Genomic DNA, 19,661 nt, shown 5'->3' on the forward strand with positions numbered 1-19,661 from the left:
ATGGCAGTCAGCATTTGTCTTGCATCGAGACTAGCAGTTATAGAGGCAGCGCACCCAGAGCGTTGAGAGTGGCACCCCCAAGCTCCTTGCCTGGGAACTACACTCAGCATCTTAGCATCAGGTCGCCACAGCTTTGAATTGTGTCTGTGAGTGTCTGTGCCTTATCTCGATTTGCTTTGTATATCCATTAGCAAGTTGTGTCCTAAGGTAATTGCTTCTTCACTTTACACCATTTTGGCTTATGAAAGGCCTTAGAGGAATGCTCTACTTTCCAATAGCAAAGAAAACCTGTATATGACAGATAAATTAATCTAATCACAAGAACATAGTTAAATAAATTAAAGTAAAACACATTATTGGGAACGTTTTGTAGGCAATAAAATTATTTTGAAGAACATTTGTGACAGGATAAAAAATCATAGTATTAAAGAAAAATTAGAAGAACATCTATAAACTGATCTTAGTTTCCTTCAAGCAAAACAAAAAATAAGCATATGTTTTTGTTGGTATATCTGTCTGTACCTCAAATGAGAAAACATCAGTGTCTCTTGGTTTTTGCAAAAGGTATACTTATGGGTAGCAAGATAAGAGATAATTCTGATTCTACAGTGAGCACATATTTCTTTTATAATCAGAATGCTTAAAATTAGATTTCATGGGAAACTTAAATACCACTATTCCTTTGAATCTGAACACTATAACTTAGTCCGTAAGGAAAATGATTAATAAGAGAAGGACTCTTCTGATCCTGAAGGCAATACCAAAAGAATAAATTGTATTGCCATACCAAAAGGAATGAACACTCGAAGATTTAGAGAGGTACCAGATGGCTATTCCTTCGAAACTTCATTCATATGTAAGTAAAACTTTCGAGTTGGAAAGTAGTAGGGTTTGTGATCTGTAAGTACCTGAGAGATAGCAGTTCCACACTTGGGCGTTGCTTTCTGGAAATAGAGTTTGCTAGATATTGAATAAGTGACACAGATGAAGCAGATGTGGAGGCACTGAAGGTGAGAGTGACATTCTGAATCAGGCTGTAAGATTTTGGCCTGTCCGATGTCTTTATCATTATTTAACTCAGTAAATAGAACAAATGAGCTGTCAGATAAGGCTAGAGTACTACAACCACTGCAGATAAGTGAATTTAAGTGATTTGCAGGTATTTCTTCTGTTAAATGAGAATTCACATAACTTTGCTAAATTGTCATTGAGAAATTATCTTTTGAGTTCTTTGAAGAAATTGCTCTTTGTTGTACAGTTTCCACATATTCCAGTATGTGCCTCACTAGCTTATGGTTACTGGGGTCAAAGCTGTGGTACTGCCTTTGAAGAAAAATTGCCTTATAATGAGGTCATTTGGGGACTTAATAACAAATTCCCTTTGAAGGGATTCTCAGCAATTTTTTCCTGTGCTAAGCAGCAAAATAAAAATCATGAACAAATTTCCAAAATGCTGATTTTCCATTTGTAAGATATGACCAAAGCTCAATTCAAATTTCACATCTAGTGCCAAACCCTTTTTGATTGGTATCAACTGCATCTTTCCTAGGTGTTCCCAAACAAGCTAGATTGAACAGTAATTCTATCATGCACCTATTTCAGTCTCTTTTTTTTTAACATTGTGGTTTGTGGTTTGGACATCACAATGAGACTGTGATCGCTGGGAAGGCAATAACCAACAGCTAAAGAAGATAAACATGGGGATGTCTTTAACTGTAAAATATAAGGAAATTGACTTGCTCAGAGCAGCTGCACAAAGCAGGAGCTGGCACGACCACCCAAGTGGGAAGGTGAAGTTTCCTTGGACCCTACTGGCTTCCTTACAGAGAGACACATGTCTACCCAAAACAGTGCCCATGTGGAGTGAGGATTCCACCTGGCCTGAGAGAAACCTTTATTTTCTTAATGAGGGAGGGTGTCATTGTACCCTCTTGCTACTACTGTATGGCTTCTAGCCTATGCAAGTGTAAAAATCACTTCCCAGGCATCCTCTATTTAAAAAACAAAAAAACAATAAAACTAAACCTTGTGAAGACATATACTCAAAAACCGTGATTATGTTTTTATCTGAGTGCCTATCAGTGTCAGACTGAATTTTGTTCAAATTCCATGATTATAAACTGGTTTCCCTGAAATTTACATTACTCTGCTCTTAGATTGTAAGAACTCTTTGAAGGCAAAGATTACACATTTTATTGCTTTATGTATTTCCATAGTTACCTTTCAATTTGTGATACATAATTGTTGATCATTTTGTATATACTGAAAAAATGCTAAATCACACAAATGCATTATGTGTGCCTATGTAGCCCTCACAATTCAAGATTATTCTTAGCTATCTAAAATTCCACTGATATAATTGGCCACCTTGAATTCCATCACTAAATCCACAATGGACTGAGTGCATCCATATTTTATAGATTCTAGGGTCTATACTGCATCATAGAAACACTGGACATATATGTTTACTTTTTCATATCACTGCATATAATGAAAACATAAATTTCCCATAGAATATTTTCAGAAACAGAAGAGAAAGGCATTTAGTGTTATAATTTTTTTTAATTGTAGTATTTATTGCTAACTAATTTCAGCTTTATTTGATTTATTATTAAGTACTATCTGATCTATCTTAAACACACAGAGAATAGGAAGGAAAAGCTAATATAATCATTACAAAGTTAGAACTTCACGGAAACTTTATCCCAAACAAGAAGGAATTTTTAATCATTAAATTAATTTGGTTATATTACATAACTAGCTCTTGCATTTATTAATTTCCTGTGATTAGAAAACAGTATTCATATTATGAAAGAAATATCAATTTAATTCAATCACACATTATGCTTTTGGCAATTTAAAGAGACATCATCTAAACACTATAAACTTCTTTTTTTTAGAATTTAATTTTCTTAATTTTTTTATATAGCAGGTTCTTATTAGTCAACCATTTTATACACATCAGTGTATGCATGTCAATCCCAATCTCCCAGTTCAGCACAGCAACACTCCCACCCACCGCCACTTTCCCACCCTAGTGTCCATACGTTTGTTCTCCACATCAGTGTCTCAATTTCGGCTCTGCAAACCGGTTTATCTGTACCATTTTTCTAGGTTCCACATATATGCATTAATATGCGACATTTCTTTTTCTCTTTCTGACTTACTTCACTCTGTATGACAGTATCTAGATCCATCCACATCTCTACAAAGGAACCAATTTCATTCCTTTTTATGGCTGAGTAATATTCCATTGTATATATGTACCACATCTTCTTTATCTATTTGTCTGTTGATGGGCATTTAGGTTTCTTCCATGACCTAACTATTGTATATAGTGCTGCACTGAACATTGGGGTGCATGTGTCTTTTTGAATTATGGTTTTCTCTGGGTATATGCCCAGTAGTGGGATTGCTGGGTCATATGGTAATTCTAGTTTTAGGTTTCTAAGAAACCTCCATACTGTTCTCCATAGTGGCTGTATCAATTTACATTCCCACAAACAGTGCAAGAGGGTTCCCTTTTCTACACACCCTCTCCAGCATTTGTTGCTTGTAGATTATCTGATGATGCCCATTTTAACTGGTGTGAGGTGATACCTCACTGTAGTTTGGATTTGAATTTCTCAAATAATTAGTGATGTTGAGCAGCTTTTCATGTGCTTCTTGGCCATCTGTATGTCTTCTTTGGAGAAATGTCTGTTTAGGTCTTCTACCCATTTTTGGATTGGGTTTCTATTTTTTTTTAAATATTGAGCTGTATGAGCTGTTTATATATTTGGGGGGTTAATCCTCTGTCCATTGATTCATTTGCAAATATTTTCTCCCATTTTTAGGGTTGTCCTTTTGTCTTGTTTATGGTTTCCTTTGCTGTGCAAAAGCTTTGAAGTTTCATTAAAACTAGGTCCCATTTGTTGATTTTTGTTTTTATTTCCATTACTCTAGGAGGTGGGTCAAAAAAGATCTTGCTGTGATTTATGTCAAAGAGTGTTCTTCCTATGTTTTCCACTAAGAGTTTTATAGTGTCTGGTCTTACATTTAGGTCTCTAATCCATTTTGAGTTTATTTTTGTGTATGGTGTTAGGGAATGTTCTAATTTCATTCTTTTATATGTAGCTGTCCAGTTTTCCCAGCACCACTTACTGAATAGACTGTCTTTTCTCCATTGTATATCCTTGCCTCCTTTGTCATAGATTAGATCACCATAGGTGTGTGGGTTTATCTCTAGGCTTTCTATCTTGTTCCATTGATCTATGTTTCTGTTTTGGTGTCAGTACCATATTCTCTTGGTTACTGTAGCTCTGTCGTATAGTCTGAAGTTAGGGAGTCTGATTTCTCCAGCTCCGTTTTTTTTTTCCCTTAGGACTGTTTTGACTATTCGGGGTCTTTTGTTTCTCCATAAAAATTTTAAGATGTATTGTTATAGTTCCATAAAAAATGCCATTGGTAATTTGACAGGAATTGCATTGAATCTGTAGATTGCTTTGGGTAATATAGTCATTTTCACAATATTGTTTCTTCCAATCCAAGAACATGGTATATCTCTCCATCTGTTGGTATCATCTTTAATTTCTTTCATCAGTGTCTTATAGTTTTCTACATATAGGTCTTTTGTCTCCCTAGGTAGGTATATTGCTAGGTATTTTATTCTTTTTGTTGCAATGCTAAATGGGAGTGTTTCCTTAATTATTCTTTCAGAATTTTCATCATTAGTGTATAGGAATGCAAGAGATTTCTGTGCATTAGTTTTGTATCCTGCAAATTTACCAAATTCATTGATTAGCTCTAGTAGTTTTCTCATGGCATCTTTAGGATTCTCTATGTATAGTATCATGTCATCTGCAAACAGTGACAGTTTCACTTCCTCTTTTCCAGTTTGGATTCCTTTTATTTCTTTTTCTTCTCTGATTGCCATGGCTAGGACTTCCAAATCTATGTTTAATAATTGTGGTGAGAGTGGACATCCTTGTCTTGTTCCTGATCTTAGAGGAAATGCTTCCAGTTTTTCACCATTGAGAATGATGTTTGTTGTGATGTTTGTCATATATGGCCTTTATTATGTTGAGGTAGGTTCCCTCTATGTCCACTTTCTGGAGAGTTTTTATCATAAATGGATGTTGAATTTTGTCAAAAGCTTTTTCTTCATCTATTGAGATGATCATATTGTTTTTTTTTTCTTCAATTTGTTAATATGGTGTGTCACATTGATTGATTTGCGTATATTGAAGAATTCTTGCATCCCTTGAATAAATCCCACTTGATCATGGTGTATGATCCTTTTAATCTGTTGTTGGATCCTGTTTGCTAGTATTTTGTTGAGGATTTTTATATCTATATTCATCAGTGATATTGGTCTGTAATTTTCTTTTTTTTTAGTATCTTTGTCGACTTTTGGTATCAGGGTGATGGTGGCCTCATAGAATGAATTTGGGAGTGTTCCTTCCTCTACAGTATTTTGGAAGAGTTTGAGAAGGATGGGTGTTAGCTCTTCTCTAAATGTTTGATAGAATTCACCTGTGAAACCTTCTGGTCCTGGACTTCTATTTGTTGGAAGATTTTTAATCACAGTTTCAATTTCATTACTTGTGATTGGTCTGTTCATATTTTCGATTTCTTCCTGGTTCAGTCTTGGAAGGTTATACCTTTCTAAGAATTTGTCCATTTCTTCCAGATTGTCCATTTTATTGGCATAGAGTTGCTTGTAGTAGTCTCTTATGATGCTTTGTATTTCTGCAGTGTCTGTTGTAACTTCTTTTTCATTTCTAATTTTATTGATTTGAGTGCTCTCCCTCTTTTTCTTGATGAGTCTGGCTAATGGTTTGTCAATTTTGTTTATCTTCTCAAAGAACCAGCTTTTAGTTTTATTAATCTTTGCTATTGTTTTCTTTGTTTCTATTTCATTTATTTCTGCTCTGACCTTTATGATTTGTTTCCTTCTGCTAACTTTGGGTTTTGTTTGTTCTTCTTTCTCTAATTCCTTTAGGTGTAAAGTTAGATTGTTTACTTGAGATTTTTCTTGTTTCTTGAGGTAAGCTTGTATAGCTATAAACTTCTCTCTTAGAAGTGCTTTTGCTGCATCCCATAGGATTTGGATCATCGTGTTTTCTTTGTCATTTTTCTGTAGGTGTTTTTTGATTTCCTCTTTGATTTCTTCAATGATCACCTAGTTATTTAGTAATGTATTGTTTAGCCTCCATGTGCTTGTGTTTTTTTTTCACTTTTTTTCCCTGTAATTGGTTTCTAATCTCATAGCGTTTTGGTCAGAAACGATGCTCAATATGATTTCAATTTTCTTAAATTTACTGAGGCTTGATTTGTGAACCAAGATGTGATCTATCCTGGAAAATGTTCCATGTGCACTTGAGTAGAAAGTGTAATCTGCTGTTTTTGGACGGAAAGTCCTATAAATATCAGTTAAATCTATTTGGTCTATTGTGTCATTTAAAGCTTGTGTTTCTTTATTAATTTTCTGTTTGGATGATCTGTCCATTGGTGTAAATGAGGTGTTAAAGTCCCCCACTATTATTGTGTCACTGTCGATTTCCTCTTTTATAGCTGCTAGCTGTTGCCTTATGTATTGAGGTGCTCCTATCTTGGATGCATACATATTTATAATTGTTATATCTTCTTCTTGGATTGATTCCTTGATCACTATGTAGTGTCCTTCCTTGTCTCTTATAACATTCTTTATTTTAAAGTCTATTTTATCTCATATGAGTATTGCTACTACAGCTTTCTTTTGATTTCCATTTGCATGGAATATTTTTTTTCCATCCCCTCACTTTCAGACTGTATGTGTCCCTAAGTCTGAAGTTGGTGTCTTGTAGACAGCATATATATGGGTCTTGTCTTTGTATCCATTCAGCAAGCCTGTGTCTTTTGGTTGGAGCATTTAGTCCATTCACGTTTAAGGTAATTATCAATATGTATGTTCTTATTGCCATTTTCTTAATCGTTTTGGGTTTGTTTTTGTAGGTCCTTTTCTTCTCTTGTGTTTCCCACTTAGAGAAGTTCCTTTAGCATTTGTTGTAGAACTGGTTTAGTGGTGCTGAATTCTCTTAGATTTTGCTTGTCTCTAAAGCTTTTGATTTCTCCATTGAATCTGAATGAGATCCTTGCTGAGTAGAGTAATCTTGGTTGTAGGTTCTTCTCTTTCATCACTTTAAGTATATCATGCCACTCCCTTCTAGCTTTTAGAGTTTCTGCTGAGAAATCTGCTCTTAATCTTATGGACTTCCCTTGTATATTATTTGTCATTTTTCCCTTGCTACTTTCAATAATTTTTCTTTGTCTTTAATTTTTACCAATTTGATTACTAGGTGTCTTGGCATGGTTTTCCTTGGGTTTATCCTGTATGGGACTCTCTGTGCTTCCTGGACTTGGGTGGCTATTTCCTTTTCCATGTTAGGGAATTTTTCAACTATAATATCTTCAAATATTTTCTTGGGTCCTTTTTCTCTCTCTTCTCCTTCTGGGACCCCTATAATGAGAATGTTGTTGAGTTTAATGTTGTCCCAGAAGTCTCTAAGGCTGTCTTTATTTCTTTTCATACTTTTTTCTTTATTCTCTTCTGCAGCAGTGAATTCCACCAATCTGTTTTCCAGGTCATTAATGTGTTTTTCTTCCTCAGGTATTCTGCTATTGATTCCTTCTAGTGTATTTTTTCATTTCTATTATTGTATTTTTCATCTCTGTTCTTAAATTCTTCTAGGTCTTTGTTATACATTTCTTGTATCTTCTCGATCTTTGCCTCCATTCCTTTTCCGAGGTCCTGGATCATCTTCACTATCATTATTCTGAATTCTTTTTCTGGAAGGTTGTCTATCTCCACTTCATTTAGTTGTTTTTCTGGGGTTTTACATTTTTCCTTCATCTGGTACATAACCTTCTGCCTTTTCAACTTGTCTATCTTCCTATGAATATGTTTTTTGTTCCACAGGCTGCAAGATTGTCATTCTTCTTGCTTCTGCTATCTGCCCTCTAAATACTATGGATTTTGAAAAACTTTTGACAATAGTGAAAAAAATTTACACAAGAACTGTAAGAAGCTCTCTCTCTCTCTCTCTTTTTTTTTTTTTTTTTTTTTGCAGTAAAAGCATATATACTTCCCAGATTTAGGTGTAACAGCTTTCATGATCTATCTGTGCATATAACTGAGAATTAATATTCAGAAAAGAAAATAAAGTTCTCCGAATTTGCAATCATTATGACCTCAAATCCAAACACAGTGTACCTAAAAAGGAGTGATAGAAATAATTTAGAGTTATGTTTCTTTTTTACCCTGTAAGTATGTCTATTTTTCCTTCATATGTAGAGAACACTAGAAATGCAATGCTGTTAAAATATTTTTCTTACGTCAGTAAGAAAAGTACTACAGTTTAGATGCTATACTTTGGTGCTTTAAAAATGGTGAATTCATCCTCTGCACTCCCTTCTTACTCCTGCAGCTAAAACACTGTAAAATTTACACATAATACACTTCTTGAAGAAAGTGCTGAGTTGAGACATAGAACCCATGTGACTCAGGCTCTATCAGACTGTCCTCTGCCATAGATGAAGACAACCAAATTGAAATGATGCACATTATTTATAAATTATTAACCAGTTCTAAATATGTTTCACATGACTGGCTTCACTGAGGTGTTGCATCCATCCTTGCAGGCTTCATAAAACAGTAGCAGGATAAAGTTGCACAATTAACATTAATTCTTATCGAAGAGAGGACAGCCTTAGCAATTACCTTGAAAAAGATCAGATATGAAATTTCTTTATGCTGACTTTGATGCCAAATTGAGTCACACTGTGGGCATAGATATTGTATGACTTCTGCTCTTTCTGTACACAGTGTCATCAGTAGATGGTGGTACTCTTTGCTCCTCTGACTTATGAGCCAGTGACTAAGCATTAATATTCTTCAGAACATCACATATCACTTGCTGCTATAGTTTACTTATATTTATAAGAGTTTAAATAAATATTTAAAATCAAACTAGAACTATAGGAAATAAATGAATTTATATAAAGACCTGTCATTCCATAAATTTTTGCTGTTGCTTATCCTTGTTTGGCTATAAAAATTAACAGCACTCTATGGATAATGGACAGAAAACATTCAAATACAGAATCCAATAGTGATGGTCTAGTTTTTTCATTAAGATTTTAAGTGCTTTCAGTTCCTGGTACATATGTTTTTCACACTTAGTAATAGAGATAGAATTCTGAAGTATGGTTGGTACCAGAAAATTTCAAATATGGTAAGAGATTAAATATTTTAAAATGTATCCTTTATCATATTGGCATTTTCATTTATTCACAAATATTGCCATAAAATTCTAGTGCTGCCAATTCTAATCCCTTATTTCTTGAATATTACTTACATTCAATAGCAATGTCACATCTATAAACTGACCTTTTAATTAGTGAAAAAACAGTGCTTCTAGTTCCAAGACTGAAGTGGTGGCAATGCCATTCTGACTTAATAGGCTACAATTTTATTAAATAATATAAGTGCAGTTGTCCTGGATCAGATAATATTCAGGGTCACTTTATTAGGAAATATTTAATAAAGGTATTAATATTTACTCATACCCAACCTCCAGCTGGAATTCCATGGTGTGAGAGCACCAGGTTAATTGAGTTTTATCAGAAAATCTCTAGACCACTTAATAACTGTAATGCACATTCCCTAAGGTCTGATCTATAAGAATTGGGAAAATAGAAGAAAAAATGATTAATGTATTCATTAATCATTATCCATTAATGTATAATAAAGATTCTGCTGACACTTTCAGCATAAATATTCATTAAAAGTTTGAGCAACTGATGAAGATTTCTCTCGAAAGAAATTATGAGTCACTTTTCCTTCCAAATCCTGGACAGGAATAGGGAAGAAAGATAGATAAGTATTGATATAGCCAATATAAACACAAGAATTTATAGGCTTTGAGTTTTCTGTAGATCTATGGTTTCCATCAGTGGCCACAATTTTTTCTTAGGAACTCACTCATGGGAATACATCTGTCAAGGTAATAGAAGTCTAACTATTCCCCTTTCATTTTTCACGCTTTTAATTCCTCAGAGTAAAGTGAGTATTAAAATTTGGTATTTATACTTTCGCTTTGTAACCCAATCAAATCTGGAAAGAGTAAGCCCAATATTCAATTAAGTCCACCAGATGGGAATGTAGATTGGTGCAGCCACTATGAAACACTAAATTGAAAAGATATATGCAGCCTTCTGCTTACTGAAACATTATTTACAATAGTCAAGATATGGAAACAACTTAAGTGCCCATCAAGAGACAAATGAATAGAGAAGATATGATATTATATATATATATATATGAATATTACTCAGCCCTAAAAGAGAATGAAATTTTGCCATTTGTGACAACATGGATGGACCTAGAGAATATCATGCTAAGTGAAATATGGCAGAAAGAGAAAGACAAACACTGTGTGATTTCACTTGTATGCAGAATCTAAAAAAATAAATGAAAAACTGTTCAAGCATAACCAAAAAGAAACAGAGTCATAGGTACAGAGGAAAAACAGGTGGTTGCCAGAGGGGAGGGAGATAGGGAGAGGAGAGAAATAGGTAAGGAAGATTAAGCAGTATAAACTTTCAATTAAAAAATAAATGAGTCACAGGTATGAAATGAACTGTGTGGGGAATATAGCCAACAGTTATGTAATATCTTTGTATGGTGACAGATGACAGCTAGACTTATCATGGTGATCATTTTGAAATATATAGAAATATTGAATCACTATCTTGTCTACCAAGAACTAAGAGTATTGCAGGTCACTTATACTTCAAAACCAACCAACCAACCAAACAAACAAACCCATGAAAAAGGAGATCAGATTTATGGTTACCAGAGATGGTGGGTTGGGGGAGGGGAAATTGGATGAAGGTGATCAAAAAGTACAAACTTCTGGTTATAAGATAAATAAGTACTAGGGATAGAATGTACAACATTATAAAGATAATGAACACTGCTGTATTTTATAAATGAAAGTTGTTAAGAGAGTAAATCCTGAGTTCTCATCACAAGGAAAAAAGTTTTTTTTCTATTTATATGATGTTGTATCTATATGAGATGATGGGTGCTCACTAAACCCATTGTGGAGATCATCTCATGATGTATGTAAGTCAAAACATTATGTTGTACACCTTAAACTTATACAGTGCTGCATGTTAATTATATCTCTATAAAACTGGAAAAAAATTATGTCCACCAGAAAGTAGTACAGGGTGTTAACTAAAGTGCAGATAATATATAGATAGATAGATAGATAGATAGATAGATAGATAGATATAGATAGATATAGATAGATATAAATAGATATAGATATATATCATATGTTAAAAAGTACAGATAATATATTTATTATATATTGAGTTCTTACTGTGAACCAGGTAAAACTCTAAAGTTCTAAGTGCTTTATGTGTATTGATTTATTTAATCTCTACAACAACCTGTGAAGGAAGTACTATTGTTATCCCCCATTCTAAAGACAAGGAAATTGGGGCACAGAGCCATTTATGTCTTGCCCAAAGCCACAGAGCTGCTGTGGGGTAGAGTCCAGATTAAATGAGGCCATCTAACTTCGGAGCCTATAATACAGACAGGTTTACTGAAAGATCCAAAATTCTCATTCAATAAAACGAGTGGCCAAGGTGTAGGAGGAAGATGTACACACCACAGCCAAGAGAAGAGATTTTGTTCCCAGTAACTCAGTCATGATGTCAGCAAAGAAAACTAAATGTTGTAGACAAGCTTCCTCCTGGGACACTCTGCTTTCTTTGTTTTCCTTTTTCTTCATTATATGTATCATAGTTCTTGGTTTTATATATTTTTAAGAATAATTTTTTTTGTTTATTTAATATTCCTCTATTAATGCTTTACTCAAGTGTAATCTTCTACCAATACTCCCAGATTGTAAATTCCATGAAGTCAGGAACCACATGTGATTTACTTGCAACTGTATCCCCAGTTCCCAACACTTAGTAGAAATTCAATGAAGAGATGTTGAAAAAATCAATGAATGTTGAGTGAGAAAATAGTGAATTTGGGAGAAAATGATGTTTGAGCTTGCTGAAAGCAAGCAAGGAGTTATGTGTGGAAGGAATTCAGTCCAGAGACCACTGGATTGTCACTTAGTATTTATATTTCACTAAGCTTCTTTGAAATCCTGGGCTCAGAATTTAGACCCAACCTACTCTCCTATTTCTTAAATAACAGTTCTTGAAGTGATGACCAAAAACAGATTCTGAACCCTGAGTAATATTTACCAAATGATCTATTTTGAGAGATGTCTTTTAGGACAGAGGTCAGGAAATTCTTAGGAGCTGAGGCAGAACCACTAAAGGAGAGTGAGCAAAGAGACATTACTTAGGAGAAGGAGTTAAGAGTAGGAAATATTGGAATATCAAAGACTTGGAGCAGGGACCAAGTAACTGAGACTATAGTAAACGTGGAATTCATTTGGGAAGGAGTTGATGTTCATGAACAAGAGCATTTAAGAGCTAGTGTAAGTGGAGAAGACTTTTTTTTTTATAGTACACTAACATTTAGAAGTTGAGGAGACAAAGAAGAACTAGGCAAGGAAATAAGGAGTATCCAATGAAATAGGAATAAAAACATGAGATTGCAGTATCCCAGAATCACATGAAGAAAATATTTAAAGAAAAAAGGAATCGTTATCCATGTTGCACATGGCTGATAGGCCTAGTAGAGTGATAATTGATCCTTACATTTAGCAGTGACCTGGTCACTATTAACTTGGAAGAGAGTCTTTATTGTGGAGTGGTACAGGCAAGGCTGCTTGGAATAAGCTCAAGGGAGAAGCGGGGAAGAGGAATTGAACACAATGACCATCCATAGCTCTTCTCAAGAAGTCTTGATGTAAAGGAAAATAAGTGGAAGAAATGGTAGGTCAAGGTGGCCCTTTTAAGGTTAGAGGAATTTCTGTACAGTTATGGGAACGATCTAACAGGGAGACAATGATTGATGCTGAAGGAGAGAGAGGGAAATTTCTAGAACAATGTCCTTCAGGAGTCAAGATAAGATGGAATGAGATTCAATGCACACAACTGGCCTTTAATAGGTACACAGACTATTTATCCATAGCATATCAGTGAATGCAAGGCAGGGTATATGAGTGTACATACAGGTGGTGGGAGCATGTGAAGGACACTTTCTTCTGATTTCTTCTAATTTCTCAGTGAAATAGGAAGTAACATCATCAGGAGATCCAACAAGGTATGGAGCTTGAGGACAGAAGATAAGATGTAAATATAAAAGTTCTGTAATTGAAACACCATTTCCCATTTATTTATGCTAATATATCTATTTTCCAGAGCTGAGGATCCCCAGAACTGGGATTGCAGAGTGGGAAAATCAGAGATGTCAGAAAAAAAGCCTGGGCAGCTAGAATGGCATCAGGTAGAAGAATTAAAAATGCCCTTGAGAGAGGGATACCTCACTGAATTAATAATCAGTTGCTCTCAGACCAGGAGACTAATGGAGGCTACCAGCTAAGTCTAGGGTCTTTACGTCTAATGCAATGGAAATGGCAGTTTAGGGGTTTGAGACTCTTTCCAGAGCCTGGAAAGTCCTCTTTAGCGCCTGACTCTGACCCCACTTTCACGTACAACTGTGCATTGTATGTGGAGCAGTAGGGCAGCTTTGATACTGCTGGGCATCCCCTCTTTTCAGGGCAGCCTCTCTACACTGATCTTTAAACACTGTCTACTGCTCTCCCATTTGCTTTGAAAGACTCTCTTCCCTTCCCTTCCCTTCAATGACGTCCCACTTTTCTGCTTTTCCTCTTTCATTTCCAGGTTCTACTACCTCTGCTTTTATTTGAAATGCTGGTGCTCCTCAGGTTACCATTTTAAACACTCAAGTTTTCATTTTACCTATTTCATTGGCAAATTTATCAATTCTCATAGTTTTTATAACCACCTCTTTGTTTACCATTTAATAATCTCTCATGAGCCTTTATGTTTACAGAATTTTATAATCAACATAAATGCGTTAGAAGCACCTCTAACTCTCTACCTGCCCAAATCTGAATTATTGAGCTTTCATCTCAAGCATGTGCTTTTCCTGCATTTTTATCCATTTTTTGTAGCACAGACCATCCTTAGTTTCTTACTTTCCCTTCCTTGCCTTCAATTCAATCTGTCAGTAATTTTATTTATTTCCTTCCCATACAGATGATCACCTTCTCAGTTCTGACTAATCTTTGCTTTTTTACAGTTTTAGGCTCTTGGGTAGTCTTTTTTCCTTTTGTCTTAGTTCAAATGGCACTTTAGCCAGAGTGATCTTTCTAAAATGCATATTGTTTTCTTTCCATTTTCGCATGACATACATTTCATCACTGGTCCCTTGCTTAATTATCCAGCCTTACCTCTTCTCTCATCTGTATGCCTCTAACCCTGGGTTCCAGACTATTTTAATCTACCAAGTATGACATGCTGCCTTTCCTTTCCAGTTCTTCATATACTTTCTCCCCTTTGTATAGAATATCTTTATTTTCCTACACAGAGTTTTGGTGAGCTAATCACTAACAGGCTTTCAGGGCTCAGTTTGGATAGTATTTCATCTGAAAATCATTTTCTGATGTCCCTAGGCTGAATGAGAGGATTCTGTGGCTGTGGATGAGAGTCCATAGGTTCCTGAATTTACCTTTCTCTCACACTAAAGTTGCACACATAGTTACCTTTCTTCTCCACTAGATCATAAGCTCCTTGAAGGCTGATGCAATACTATTTTCTCTCAGAATCCATGGGGCAATGGTTCCAAGATTCCTTTGGATACCAAGATCTGAGGATGCTCAAGGCCCTTGTATAAAATGGATTAGTATTTACATATAACTCACACACATCCTCCTGAATACTTTAAATCATCTCTAGATTATTTACAATACCTAGTTCAATGTAAGTACTATATGAATAGTTGTTGGTGTGCAGCAAATTCAAGTTTTGCTTTTTGGAACTTCCTGGAAATTATTTTCCCTGAATATTTTTGATTTGTGGTTGGTTGAATCTGTGGATGCAGAATCTGCAGATATGAGGGGACAACTATATTTGTTCATCCTTGTATCCCTCACACTTATCCCCTACTGAGTTCTCATTACACGCTTTTTGAATACATGAATGAATGAATAAACTGTTAAATTTCTAGTAGCAGATTTGGAGTCACTTTAATTGATGAAAAAGTAATTTCTACAGCAACAGATGCAACTGATTACATAACAAATGAAATCCTGTTGTGAAACACAACAACCAAATCCTAATTTGGTTCATCTCTAATTACATGGAGTGTCATAAGCCAATTATTGTACCACTTGGACAGTATGCATTTTGTGTATATATATATATGTTTTACAAGCATTATCCTGGCTTTTTTGAACTTCACTGTGGCCTTTCTAGTTTTCCATTGATTATCCTTATCTAGCTTTAAGAACTATAAGCCACATTCTCATACTCCATTTTAATTTTAAACACTAGCATGGGACAGTTCTTTATTTCTTTTGTATATGAGCAAGGTAGGCAGCTAAAACAAAAGCAAAAGACTACACAGAGAAATGAGTAGTTTCAGAGACTACAACTACAAAATACTTTAAAGAAACTCATTCTCTTTTCATTACCTTACACCTCTAGGTGCCAAAACTTGCATTTAATTTCAGGTTTTAAAGGAGATTTTATGTCTACCCATAATCTGTTCTCATATAGTTTGCCCAGGAGAGCCTAGCTATTTTCAGTTAAAATTGATCCATCTTTACCAGACTTGTGGTTGAACACAAAGACTAAAGGACGTGAATCTCTTAACAGCTCCTGATGGGATTGGACTACACATATCATGCTCATTTTAAAGGTGGAGTGCATCTAAAAATATACCTTTTTGAGTTTCAGAGAAATCATATTTACAATTTCACAGAACAGAAAATGTTAAATTTGATTTGATGCTTAACACCTAAAGGGTTATTTTCAAATCACAGAAATGCTTCATGCATTCCAAAATATCTCTATGAGACAGGATAATGATTCTAAATAATCTTAATTGTGAGAAAGCTTACTCACAAATATACATTATTTTTTATCCAAAATTAAATTAACATCCATTAAGTTGAAATGTCAAATACCCTGACCAAAAATGTCTGTCTCCTAAGGGTACTTCCAAAATCAATGAATTGTCGAATACAGCCGATATTAGACATAGAAAAAATCCAATTCTTAATTGTTTTTCAGAATTCATCATAATTAGTTTGTGTTTTTAAACGTTTGATCTATACACCAAATTGACTTCCCTGTGGTCGTAAAGGAGAGTCAGTACAATCTACTTCAGGCAATATGCATATCTTTTCTAATGAAAAATCTTGGAGATTAAAGTAAAATATGGGCAATATGTTTCTCAATAATCATCAAAGGTAGGAATTTCATAATAGTATTCCTACTTAATAATATTGTTATATAGATTATATATAACAAACTCTACAAAACAAATTCCATCTATTTTTTTTTTTTACATTCCATAATGGATTTGACTGCTTTTCAAGAACATGAGGCATAACTTACAGTCTAGTGCAAATATATATGCTTCATTAGACACATTTCCTACTATATGATAAACTTTAGGTGATGAAGATCCGATCTATATTTGTAGAATGTAATTGATAATGCTGTTTTCCTCTTTTTCTCATTTTTAAATAATAAAGAACTGATTTAATGTGTGTGAATGGATATTTTAATATTAAGACCAAATATTCCTGACAAAGAAAATAAAAGAAATGAAATTTGGACAGATTGCGTCCTTCTTCCCTCCCTTCCTTTCTTCCTTTTTTCCTTCATTCCTCCTTTCCTTCCTTCCTTTTTCTCTTTTCCTTCCTCCTTTCCTTTTCTTTTTTTAAAAAATTAATTAATTTATTTATTTTTGGCTGCATTGGGTCTTCATTGCTGTGCATGGGCTTCCTCTACTTGCAGCGAGCAGGGGCTACTCTTCGTTGTGGTGCACGGTCTTCTCATTGCGGTGGCTTCTTTTGTTGCAAGCACGGGGTCTAGGTGTGCCGGCTCCCGTAGTTGTGGCACGTGGGCTCAGTAGTTGTGGCTCACAGGCTCTAGAGTGCAGGCTCAGCAGTTGTGGCACATGGGCTTAGTTGCTCCACGGCATGCGGGATCTTACCGGACCAGGGCTCAAACCCGTGTACCCTGCATTGGCAGGTGGATCCTAACCATTGTGCCACCAGGGAAGTCCCTCCTTTCCTTTCTTTTCTTTCCTCCTTCATGTCTTTTTTCTCTCTTTCTTTCTTTCTTGCAAAACACCAACTTTATAACTAGTAGAGTTTTCAGAAAATGTTTTAAAATATATTTTTAATATTTTATTTTTTCCATTCCCACTGTAGTTTGCATTTCATTGCATCTCCAAGGGAGATTTTCAACAATGTCTTCAGAAGAAAAATTTTCATTAAAAAAAACCAGTTTCCTCAGAATTCACTTTTCATTATTATTATTTTACAGAATACTCTGGAACTCTTCCTAGTCTCTCTACTTCATATGCTACTTTGCTAAGAATTAAGAAGAGTTCATCTTCATCCCTCTATGGTTCAAAGACTAGACCACGATACAGCAGTCCTCCATTAGGAACACTGAGTGTTTCTTCACCGAACTGGCGAGGGGCAGCTCAACATTATTATTCCCCCATCAATCTTTATCATTCCTCAGATGCCTTCAAACAAGATGGTAAGTGTCAAAAGAAAATTGCACCTGTTGGAGTTAAGCAGGGAAAAAAGACTTTATTCAAGACTATTGCAGTAAGAGTTAAGCCTATTGCAATAGAGGAGAGAGGTTAAACTCACCTGTGAAACAGAAAGTGAGTTTTTAAGATCTGGAAAGGTGGAGGACATTAAGGAGGAGTTTGGCCAGTGTGATAAGGCCATTGGTGCTTATTGAAATTAGCCTCTTACCATCTTATAGAGTCTGGGAAATAGGAACCCTCTCTTTTTTGATGATTACATTTCAAAAAAAAAAATGGCTCCCAGGTCCTTGAGAAAGACATTCTTGGGTTTTAAAACTGGTAAGAGACTGGGTAAAGATTTACATTTCACAGAAGCAAAGAAGGAATTTATAACTGCAGTTCTTATAAAGTAAATGCTCTAAGAAAATGGAGGTTAGGGGAACATAGTCAGGAGGAAACCTGTCAAATGTTAAGTGAAGCTGAGGAAAATGTTAAGGCTATCTTGGTCATAAGTTAGTCTTATGTTCCACACCTATTTCAAAATTTTTTTTATGTATTTAATTACAATTGCTTCCAATTCTGATTTAGGATTAAGACTAAATAAATTCATATACTGAAAGCAAAAATATTAAATTTCTGAAGGACAATTTGACAATGAAATTCAAGAACCTCAAAACAGTCATATCCTTCAATCTCATATTTTATTTCTAGAAATGTGTTTTGCATAAGGAAATAATAAACAATGTACACAGAGATATCAGCATATACTTAGCATTTATGAGTAGAAAATAAGAAATTATTCAAATGTCCAACACTAAGAAATCAGTTAAATTCAGGATGACTATGCAGCTATTAACATTATGGTTTGAACAACATTTTCTAAATGTTCTCTAACTTTGTCATTTTTGGATATATCAACAAAACAGTACAAGGCTAATTAACAGAGAGAAGCACTAGTGCTTGATTATTACCAGGTTCTGTGTCAGTCTCTTTTGCATAGCTTATATCAATAATACTGTCAACAAACATTTGAAGTGGATATTATTACTGTCTTCTTTGGAAATGGAAACTCAGGGGGCAGATAAGTATCTTTGACAAGGTCACACTTCTAATAAGTAAACAATTTCATTCATATATCTACTGATTTTAAGTACAATACACTTTGGGCTATATTTCAATTATGATTGATAAAAGACTAAATATTTAGAGAAACATTTTGTAAGAACTAAACTACTTGGAAAAATCCTAGAAATTTCAAATTAGGTTGTGGTACCAAACCCAGGCAAACTCATCCCTCATGATTATGCCAATTGTTGCCATGTGGAGCATCATCTCATAGTGCTGGCATTTAAATTTTATTTAAGTATGGTGTTTGTTCCTTAAAGTGTTTTATTTTTCAACGTACTTATAAATTTTTAAGTTTCCATAATATATTCTGTGAAAAAAAATCAAGAGAATTAGGAGACAAGCCACAGCCTCGATGAAAATATTTGCAAAAAGGCACATCTGATAAATGACAGTTATTTAAATATACAAAGTACTTTTAAAAATCAACATAAGAACTTCAACAACATGAGTTTAAAATGACCCCAAAACCTTAACAGACATGTCATCAAAGAAGATATGCAGACGGCAAATAATTATATGAAAAGGTACACCACATCTTACGTCATCACAGCAATGAAAATTAAAACAAAAATGAGATACCACTACACACTTATTAGAAGGATCCAAATCCAGAACACTGAAAACACCAAATGCTGCTGAGGATGTGAAGCAGCAGGAACTCTCATATCTTGCTGTTGGGAATACAAAATAATACAGCCTCTTTGGAAGATAGTTTGGCAGTTTCTTATAAAACTAGACATACTCTTATCATATGGGAGAGATGGATAAACAGAGTACAAATGATTTT

General features: G+C 34.7%; 1 protein-coding gene across 4 annotated transcripts in view; it reads left to right on the forward strand.

Annotated features, from left to right (window-relative positions):
* CNTN5 (contactin 5) overlaps nt 1–19,661 on the forward strand; it is a 1,371,648-nt gene that overhangs the window by 837,794 nt on the left and 514,193 nt on the right. For 3 of the 4 annotated variants that reach the window (XM_060303945.1, XM_030883710.2, XM_060303947.1), the window contains one exon: nt 17,530–17,751. The exons of the other annotated variant lie outside the window; for it this stretch is intronic. In XM_060303945.1, coding sequence (XP_060159928.1) covers nt 17,530–17,751 — 222 coding nt within the window. The remainder of the gene's footprint in view (nt 1–17,529; nt 17,752–19,661) is intronic. 4 annotated transcript variants of the gene reach the window in all.

The sequence above is a fragment of the Globicephala melas genome, chromosome 8 (genome assembly GCF_963455315.2).
Source record: "Globicephala melas chromosome 8, mGloMel1.2, whole genome shotgun sequence".
Lineage (NCBI taxonomy): Eukaryota > Metazoa > Chordata > Mammalia > Artiodactyla > Delphinidae > Globicephala > Globicephala melas.